This window comes from Dermochelys coriacea, chromosome 1, assembly GCF_009764565.3.
Source record: "Dermochelys coriacea isolate rDerCor1 chromosome 1, rDerCor1.pri.v4, whole genome shotgun sequence".
Taxonomy (NCBI): Eukaryota; Metazoa; Chordata; order Testudines; family Dermochelyidae; genus Dermochelys; species Dermochelys coriacea.
The window spans coordinates 261,080,878-261,091,371 of NC_050068.2; the positions used below are offsets into that span (position 1 = coordinate 261,080,878).

At 47.6% G+C, this 10,494-nt stretch overlaps 1 protein-coding gene across 2 annotated transcripts in view; it reads right to left on the reverse strand.

Annotated features, from left to right (window-relative positions):
- The window catches only part of SLC25A17 (solute carrier family 25 member 17), a 51,728-nt gene extending 50,051 nt beyond the window's left edge, over positions 1-1,677 (reverse strand). The window contains exon 1 of one of the 2 annotated variants that reach the window (XM_043502142.1): positions 1,284-1,677. In XM_043502142.1, coding sequence (XP_043358077.1) covers positions 1,284-1,439 — 156 coding nt within the window. In that variant the 5' untranslated portion in view covers positions 1,440-1,677. The remainder of the gene's footprint in view (positions 1-1,283) is intronic. The other variant, XM_038417049.2, reaches the window with a different exon arrangement.
- Between the last annotated feature and the right edge of the window lie 8,817 nt (positions 1,678-10,494).

Genomic DNA, 10,494 nt, shown 5'->3' on the forward strand with positions numbered 1-10,494 from the left:
ACTGCAAAAGAAGCCTAAGCTCATGCCCAAATCTGTAGACATTAAAACTTTTACAGGTGCTGAGTTAGCCCTCACAGGCTCTGATGGGAGCTTCAGGTGCTCAGCCTGGAAATTATCCCCGGGGTGTCTCAAGTTGATCACTCTAAAAGAGAGGCAAGCAAAATTAGTGGTTTCAGAGTAGCAGCCGTGTTAGTCTGTATTCGCAAAAAGAAAAGGAGTACTTGTGGCACCTTAGAGACTAACAAATTTATTAGAGCATAAGCTTTCGTGAGCTACAGCTCACTTCATCGGATGCATTTTGCTCACGAAAGCTTATGCTCTAATAAATTTGTTAGTCTCTAAGGTGCCACAAGTACTCCTTTTCTTTTTGCAAAATTAGTGGGCATTTTGAAAATTCAGCCCAGAGTGATTTGCCCAAAGGAATGAGTGACAGAATTGAGACTTTTTTTTTTTCCACCAAATGCATCCGATGAAGTGAGCTGTAGCTCACGAAAGCTTATGCTCTAATAAATTTGTTAGTCTCTACGGTGCCACAAGTCCTCCTTTTCTTTTTGCGAATACAGACTAACACAGCTGCTACTCGGAAACCTGAGAATTGAGACTGGAGTTCCTGGCTTCAAGACCTGTGCTCAGACCACAACGATGCTTATGTCCATATTCCAGGTGCTATCTTTATAACCAGCCAGCTCTCACCAAATTCAGAGTAGGTAAAGCTCAATCTGACATCACAACGTGCAGCCATAGTGGCGTTACTGTCCTTACACACAGGTGAAAAAGGAGGGCAGCAGAGAGGAGACACCGTGTGTTACCCTCCTCCACGTTTTGCTGTTCCAATCGGGCAGGAAGGGAAAGAAAACGCAAGGCGCATCCCAAGCACAGGCGGTGCATCAGCCGGGGGAAAACGCAGCCCTGACTGCTCCTTATACGAGATACCAAAGCAGTGGCGGCCCGCAGGGCAGTGAGGGCATCTGACACTTGCCCCCCCAGCGAGGCGAGCAGGAGCCAGAGACGTGGGGCCCACTCCTAGGCCTTCAGGCCCTCAGGAGCGGGCCCACAGAGCAACTTCTACTGGCCCTGGGAAGCAGGAGCCGCTCTCCACAGCCCTGTCCTGCCGGGCTGCCCGTTCCCCACCCTCCGCCGCGTCCTCTCCCGCCCCCCGGCGAGCCACCGCGCAGCTAGGGGCGGCGGCGCGAGATAGGGGTAGCTTGGCGGGCCCCCCGCCCAGGACCCCGGACTCAGACGCCGCTTCCCTGCCCACTCCGGGTGCCTCGCCCCGCACTCACCACAGCCCCGGCCACGGCATGGACCAAGCTCTCGTAGGAGGAGACCGCCGCCATGGCTGCGGCTCCGGCGGGGTCAGCCGCAAACTTCGCCGGCGACCGAGAAGCGGCGGGCGGGAAGGGGAACCCCGCTACCGCCGCCCTATTCTCCCGCTCCATGGCTTCCCCCGGCCACGTGATCTCGGACCCTCCCCCTCCAGGGGACGGGGCCCGCTGCCCCCAAGCCCCGCCCACTCCGTTCGCCGCGCCCGGCGAGTCGTCCCGCGCGCCCCCCCCGCGCTTTGCTCTCTGGTCCGGCCTCGGCCTGGGCTCCCGCGCGACTGAGCGCGAGGCGCCGCTGCAGCGTCCTCCTCTGCCCCTGCTGCTCTTGGGCTCTCCGGTGGTCACGCGGGCTTTCAAACAGGGTTGCAACCGTTGGGCTCAACGGCCAGGGGATGCGCAGGGGAAGCCGGTTGGAGGGGGCGGGAGCGGTGCAGCGGAGTTCCCCATGGGCCTGGCTCCACAGAGCCATCACGGACCTGCTCCCACCGCGGGGCTCCGCAGCTACAATACCCCCTGGGGTAAGGGGAGGGACACATCGCCCCGCCTCTCACTGCGATACGCCCAGCAGGGGAGAGCAGCAGCCATTTTTGGGACGAGCTGGCCCACAATTGCTATAAATCGCTTGTGCTCAGCTCCTGACTGCCCACAGAGCAAGGCTCCCCCCACTTAACTCACTCTCTGGCAGGGCTGCCCTCAGCAGCCAGCTACACCAACTATGCTCAAAACAAGCGTTTGTACCTTCAGAGCCATGCTGCCCCAAGTAAGGGTGCAACCAGCCCCAGAATTGCACCCCCAAAATGTTACCAACTCAATTTTATGATCTGTCCCAATATTAAGTGCTTCTTAAAAGCCCTGCACTTGGAGGCTTATAGTTAGGTGGTATCTTAAGCTTTCATTTTCATGGTGGCCGAGAAGAGCTTGAAAACGTGATCCAGGTGTGCCTTACTAGCTCAAAAAACAGAAGGCAAATAACCCAACATTTTTTATTTAATAATCATAGGGGGACAGGGGAGGGTAAAGCCTATTCATTTGGGAGAAGGGGTAGACTAATGATTTTTAAGCATTTGGGTTTAGCAATGCTGAAAAACCCTCCTCCCTGCAAGAACTAGAATTAGCTTGACCAGATTACAATGTCAAAGAACAGGCCACTTGTTGGAGAGACAGGGAGGAGCAACAGTTTGTGGGTCCCTGTATAGGAGAGAGTGGTGGTATCAGTAAATGGGGAAGAAAGGGGAGGAAAGGATGCCAACTCCAGGTGTTCAAGAGTGATGAGTCAGGCCCAAAACACAAGATTAAAAAACAAGTAGATGTAGGGTGTCTTATTTTGCTTTCTGTTTTTTAAACGTTTAGGATGTATATGATTCAGATTTTCTAGCTTTTCTCTGCAATCATGAGGACTAGTTTTTTGTTGTTGTTGTTTTTTTTTTTTTTTTTTAAAATGAAAGCTGAGGTTTCATCTAATCACAAACCTCCAGGAGCTGGAGCTTTAAGAGAAGCAACAACAAATGAGTTGGTATCACCAACTGGGTGCCTATTCCTCCTTACTTTCAAGCCAGCCAATATTCCTTTTTGCTCCTTTAGAACAAGTTAAGTAAAGGATGTGGTGAGAGAAAATGGCATTTATGCCTCTGTATTCACTTTTGTGCTTTATCCTAGTCCCAACACCTTTTCCATATTTTCTAGGCTGTATTTGCAAGCCTTTTTTTGTTTTTAAATTAAATAATTTAGGACTTGAACCAGGAAATACTTGTTTATTTCTTACTCTTCTAGTTTTGGCTCTCTCCTCTTGTTGCCTTCCTCCTTTATCTGCACTGTCTAGTCTTATGTTCCTCTTTATATCTTTCACACTTTCTCTTTTGTCTGTTCCTCCCCCCTTCCCTTCTACTCCCTTTCCCATTCCCTCCTTATCTTGCTCACTCTTGCTGTTGTTTTTCCATCCTGGAGCAATCTCCTTTTTGTCCTCCTTACCCTGCCATTATCCAATACTCACCTTGGCAAGAAAAACAGAGAAGCTTAGCCACCGGCCCAGGCTGCATCAACAGACACAAATTACAAATAGAGCCATCTGTAGACTTACCATTTGCAACAACAGCTAGAGACAGAACAAATAATACTTCAAATACCTGACTATATTTATTTGGTGAGAGTCAGTTTGCTTGAGGACTTGTGCAGTGCAGGGTTCACAGGGAGGGCTTGGAGGAGACATGGCAGCAGGACTGCACTATTGAACAGGCCATATAGGAGGTAGTTCTTGAGCCTTTCATGTCTTTATCTGTTCCACTAGCTAGCAACTTCCTCAGGTAAACAGATCCTGTAAGACGGGAGGAGAGGGAACAAAACAAAACACAACAACAAAATATTTTTTGTAGAATTAGCTAAATTGCTTGCACATTTCTATTATCTCATGACCACTACGCTCCTCCAGGTTACATGGTCACTCACTATTCTGCAATTGACCTGAAATTTCTTCCTGACAATCCATCTTTCCTCTCTTCTGCCAAGGAAATGTCATTAAGGAACTTTAATAAAAGTTAATTACCTTACTTTTGTATGGCATTGCTTCTACTTTTATTTCCCCATTTCTTTTTAGTTCATATTTACTCTTCCCATCTCCCACTTTCATTCTCTCATGTGAATAACTCTCTTCCACACCCACTCAATTTTCTTTCCATTTTTATAGTTCTTAGCACTTTAAGCAAACCTCCAAAATTCCCCTGGCTTGAGGGCTCATCAGAACACTGCTGCTACTCCACTTAGAACTGGGTCCTGGGTCATCCTTTAAACAAGAATAGAAAAGAAAACCAAAACACATTCACAAAACAACAACTTCCTGCACCACCCACCTCTCCAGGCTGTATATCCAAAAATAATCTTTAAATTGCCTTCTGACAAGGTGGTTTAATCAAACAGTCAACCAAGATTTCCCCTGTTGGTAGGGTGACACCATAATCCCAACCCTCCTTTGTCTGGAGGAATAAAGAGAAAGATCCAATCTGTCCACAACCTATGATCATTCCTGACTGGAAAGAAGCTCTACTCTTTCCAAGTCCACTGCACTCCTAAACATTTTTTAACCTCTCTGCTCATGAGGTACAGCTGTTGGATGCAGCATCTAGCCATCTAATAGACCACAGGTGTTAGCTCCAATCTGTAAGTCTGACTTCTCAGGCAGTCCCAATAAGGAGGGCTTTTCTTAGCCCAGTAAAGGGGTTTAAATCCTCTTAGGGTTAAGTTATAGAAAGAATGGGTTTCACAAAAGGACTTGGACACCATGATACTCAGCATTACAACACCTAACTTTTAGGAACCTAGAAAAATCACAGGAACAACACTGTGATCCACAAAACTGAGTTAGGAGCCTAAGCTTCCTATGTGAAAGGGGAGAGATAGGTGCCTAAGAATATGATACACAAAAACAAGCACTTGTGGCAGGGAGATGCCAAAGAGAGGGGTATGTGCTAAACCCCACACTCTCTCAAAGATAGGCACCTGAGTCCAGGCTGCAGAGAGGAAACATAGCTCTGCTTAGCATTCCACCAAGTGCCCATCTTAACACTTTTATCCTAGTGGTTAGAGTACTTGCCTGGGATGTGGGAGACTGAGGTTCAATTCCCCTTTCTCTGCAGACCTGTCAAAATGATATAAACAGGGCTCACCTACCTCTCAGCAGGGTGCTTTAACCACTTAGGCTTTGTCTACATGACAAAGTTTTGTCAGCAAAAGCTGCCTTTTGCCGACAAAACAGGGAAGGGGTACAAACTACAAAGCTACTTTTGGCAGCAAAACTCTGCTGTTTTGCTGACAGAATAAAACCACTTCAACGAGAGGCATAAAGCTTTTTGTGGCAAAGTTAAAGTGACAAAGCATCAGTGTAGACACTGCTGTTTGTTTTGTCGACCTAACTGGCTTCCACCAGTATCCCACAATGCCTGTCCTGACCACTATGCTCACTGTTTTGATCTCTGCTGCCCTGTAGGCTTTCACCCTTCCCCTTTCAAAGCTCTGAGACGTACAAGACAGCTCAGAGTGCTGCTCTGCTCCAGGAACAAAGAGCAAATCATTAACGTGGAATGCTCCTTTTCTACCCTGTTCTAGGAACACAGTGGCCTGCTGGGGCGGGACGACAAGACTGCTGGGCTGCTTTGACATTCCTCAGCACGGAGAGCTCACGGAGCTGCTCGGGATGCTGCTCCCCGAACTCGGAAGGAATTGCAGTACCGCAGGCAGAGCAGGCTGCTTGGGAGAGACTGCTGTGCTGAGCAGAGCTGGGGGCTGACATGGGGAGGGGACGTCCCCCTCCCTCTGCTTCAAGATAGGTCGGTCAGCCTACCGTCTCCCCCGCGCCAGACACACCACTCGCCTCTTCCTTCCCCCACCCACATACCTCGGTTGAAAAAGCAGCTGACAATCTACTAGGATGCCCCTGGAATGATGGATTGAGAAACCTGCATCATGTGAGGCTGTACCTGCCCCTTGTGGAATTGCAAACCCTTCCCAAAGCACCCTGTGGCCAATTGCACAGTGAGGCAGCTACCCACAGTGGACTGCTCTGTGTTGATGCAAGAGTTGCTAGTGTGGATGCACTCTGCTGACATAAGGAGCTAATGTGGACATGCAACAGCGATTTTAATTAAAGTGCTTTTATTAAAGTGGCATAACTTTTGCTGACAAAACTTTGTAGTGTAGACAAGGCCTGATTTAAGGGATATTCTGATGTAGGACTCCCTCAATCTCTCCTGTTGAAGCTTATCCACAGTTAGGGTTGCCAGGTATCCGGTTTTCAACCGGAACACCTGGTTGAAAGGGGACCCTGGCAACTCCGGTCAGCACTGCTGACTGGATTGTTAAAAGTTCAGATGGCAGCACAGTGGGGCTAAGGCAGGTTGGCTAAGACTAGGAATCACAGACAATGTGAGCTCTGGGGGTGGTGCCTAAGGGTGGGGGCAGTGCATGGAGCCTCCTGGCCGCTCCTCCACCTAGGAGCCGGAGAGACATGTCACCACTTCCTGGGAGCTGCCTGTCAGCACCGCCCAGAGCCTGCACCCCTCACCTCCTCCTGCACCCCAACCCCCTGCCCCAGCCCTGAGTTCCCTCCCGCACCCAAACTCCCTCCCAGAGCCTGCACCCCAATCCCTTGCCTCGGGTGACCATATTTCCCAAAGGGAAAATGGGTCACCCTGTGGGACTAGCCCTCGCCTCCGTCACCTTCCCCCCATGCGGGGCTGGTCAGAGACGCTTGTCTGTGCTCTCCGTCCCCTCACCCTGCGAGGCTGGGGTTACTGCTTGCCCAAGCCCTGCATACCCCCCCACGTGCAAGATGGGCTGGCATCACTGCTCATTCGAGTTCTGCCTGCCCCGCACCCAAGCCCTGCCTTTGCTTCCTGAATGGGGCTGGCATTGCTGCTCACCCCTCGCACCTGATTTTTTTTGACAAAAGGGGGCATTTGTCCCGTTTGTTCTTGCTAACTGATCAAGTAAGCAAAAGCAACCAGGACAAATGCCCACTTTTGCCAAAAAAGTCCAGAGGGCCAGAACACTTCTTAAAAAAGGGACTGTCCTTGCCAAAACAGGACATATGGTCACCCTACCCCTGCCCCAGCCTAGAGCCCTCTCCACACCCCAAACCCTTCATTTCTGGCCCCACCCTGGAGCCTGCACCCCCAGCTCAGAGCCCATAGCCCTTCCCATGCCCCAACTCTCTGCCCCAGGTTGGAACCTCTTCCCGCATACAAACTCCCTCCCAGAGCTCACACCCTGCACCTCCTCCCACACTTCAAGCCCCTTGGTCCCAGCCTGGAGCCTCTTCCTGCACCCCAAGCCCCTCATCCGTGGCCTCACCTCAGAGCCTACAGCCCCAGCTGGAGCCCTCCCCCTCCTGCACTCCAACTGCCCCAGCCCAGTGAAAGTAAGCAAGTGAGGGTGGGTAAAGGACAGCAAGGGATGAAGGGAGGGGGGATGGAGTGAGAGGGGGCAGGGTTTTGGAGAAAGGGCAGGGTGGGGCCTCAGGAAAGGGGTGGGGCAAGGGTGTTCAGTTTTCTGCAATTAGAAAGTTGGCAACCCTACATGAGACCTTTCCTCTACTGACACACCTGGCAGACTGTTTGGAGCTCCTATACCATGAGAAGTTTTCTTGCATCATAACCCAGGAGTGGAGTAAAATTCAGGCTGGTATAAGCAGGATGCTGAACTAGAATGCAGCAGTGTAGCACCTCTCCAGATGTGTCTTTGCAACCCAAATCCCTTCCCCCCCCCGGTAGTTGGACCTGTATTTCCAGGAGACTTTATAGATACGCTCAGGACTAAATATCACCACAGGCCATGCAGTGGACTTGTTTCCTAAACCAGTCTAAGTGTTGACTGCCTCTAAAAATGCTATCTTGCTTGAGAAAAAGCATGGTTATATGTGACTCCACAACTATGCTTGTCCCATTCCTGCAAGCTCTTGGTTTGAAGTACTGTAATAATCCCTGTTTTGTACACATGCAGCACTATACACCACTATAAGTCACTGCTTGCATGTTTAGAACATTTTCTCCCCTGCTTGGAATCTGTCTTGGACAGCATGTGCATGAGGGGAAGAGCAGAACAGGGCAATTCTTTTGCCCTCAAGTGAAGCAACAATATGCATTGCTTAAAAAGCCCAGTCTTCAGCACGCAACATGTCTCACTCCAGCAAGAGATTGGTCCCACAAAGGTAAGGACAGCCCCCTTTTCTCATATTCCCTCACTCATAACACTGATGGGTCACTTCTTTACTCAATTGAGTTGATGCTGATTCCTCTGCTGTATCCTCCCCCATATGTTCTTCTACCTCCTCCCTGAAGAGGGCCGGGGAGGTCTGGGTAAGGTTAGACAGGCTATACCTAGAAGTGGTGAGCATCTGCTCCACCCTCAGCTGAGATTGGCCACAGTTCCTCTGATTTGGCCCTTGATCACCCATGTACATTGCCCAGGACCCTTGAGATATCAAGGGGTATTCGGGAGCTCTATGCTTGAGGTACTGTTAATCTCCTGGTCCAGCTCCTCATAGAACAGTGATGCTCTAGGGGAGTTATCAGAGCAAGAGTTGTAGTCCTTTGCCCAGTAGTACAGGCTCTTCAGAGGTTTTATCTTTCCCTGGCAGAGGTCTAATGTGGTGGATCCCTTTGTCAGCTAGCTTCCTAGAGATAGCACTTATTTCCAGCCCCAGACCCAAAATCTTAGGTCTTGGTGGTCTCACTCTACAGGCTCACAAAAACATTGATATCAGCCTCAGGCCAGCTAGTCACGCAGTGGGACTATGTTCTCCCAGAATACCAGGGTAGATTATTTTAATCAAGGCCATTTAAAACACTGATTTTAATCATTTTATTTAAATCAGCAAACAGGAACCTTGATTTAAATATTTGATTTTAATCTTGTTTTGCATTTGTACTTATTTCCCTTAAGAAAAGTTGATTCTCATTGGGTGGTATCCATTAAAATATGTTGTTTGCAATTAAATATAGCCTTCACACTAACTTTGGTATTTCTTTTGACTGACCTACACATACAGTGCATATATCTATACATATTTAAGCAGTTATATAGTTTAACATGCATTTTTCTGGATTTTTAATTTATATTTAGTATGTTAGAAAATGGTGAATGATGCATTTCTTATTTACTAGATTATTTTTTCACTCATGATTTGCATTAAGCTGCATCTGGATGGAAACAAATTAAATTAATTCACAAAGACAGCATTTTAAAATTGTATTATTTAAAAACTTATTAAATAAAAGGAAGCAACTGTGATTAGCTAGTTCAATTAATTGTTTCTGGTCATTCTATCCTTCAAGATTTTAGAACTAGTAGATCTCATCCTCCTCTATTTTTATTCACAAATTGAGAGAAGAAAACAAGCTTTCCTGGTTTTTCAACTCCGAACTAGTTTCTTAACTTGGAATGAGTTAGTCACTGACCTAAACTAACTGAATAAAATGAAACGAAGAAAATATTCTGTGTCTGCAGAAGAGGCTACTGCTGTCCAACGTTGTTTTAGCACTTCAACAAGTTCTGGTCCCAGGTGCTTAGCACAGTGACTTCCACTAGTGCAGTAGCTTGACTTTCAAGAAAGATCAGAAGCTATGTGTACTCTTAATATTAACTTAAATATAATAAATTCAGGCTCTAACATAGGTTGTCATAATTTCAATTTAAAGAGGTTTATCTTAAAAACAAAAGAATACAATTTAAATCAATCAGGTTTAAATAAAAAAGTGTAAGTGAATTTTTATCCACACTGCCAAATGTACTGGTTCAGATCAGAGTTTATTGCAGGAGTGGTGCGTGAGATTCGGTGGCCTGCATTGTGTAGGTCAGACTAGATGATCATAATGGTCCCTTCTGACCTTAATATCTATGAGTCTATGAGAAGGCCATAAAAGTACTATATAAATATTACTAGTACAGAAAATTGCATGCTGAGGTGGGGTCTGAACACCAAAGCAGGCTATTTATACTGACTGGAAGAAACTTCTAGTCCAAAACCAGGAAGTAGGTAGGTAGACAAAGGCCCCGGGGACTTTTGAGAAAATAGCTCTGGGGGAGCGGGGCGGGGAGGGAGGGAGACTTTACTTAAGTGACAGGTTTCAGAGTAGCAGCGGTGTTAGTCTGTATCCACAAAAAGAAGAAAAGGAGTACTTGTGCACCTTAGAGACTAACAAATTTATTAGAGCATAAGCTTCGTGAGCTACAGCTCACTTCATCAGATGCATGCAGTGGAAAATAGTCATTTTCCACTGCATGAATCCGATGAAGTGAGCTGTAGCTCACAAAAGCTTATGCTCAGATAAATTTGTTAGTCTCTAAGGTGCCACAAGTACTCCTATTTTTTGTACTTAAGTGGACTCTATATGCATTCACACAGCATAGTAGGTTGAGCATCAGCAGCACCCGAGGTTCAACCTATACTCCCTAGCTTGACTGATTTAAAGACACCATCACTCAAGCCAGAAATTTTTGTATATGGACAGGAGCTGGTTAGGGGCAACACTCGAGCTATAATTTGAGTGAACTTGCAGGGAAGACAAGCTCTTAGTCAAGCATTTAGTCCAGGCTGTATGCAGTTTAATCATGAACTGTGTGCTTACATTAGGGTTTCCACTTAATGAACAAGTTTTCAGTTACAAAGCCAAACCAAGAAACTTAA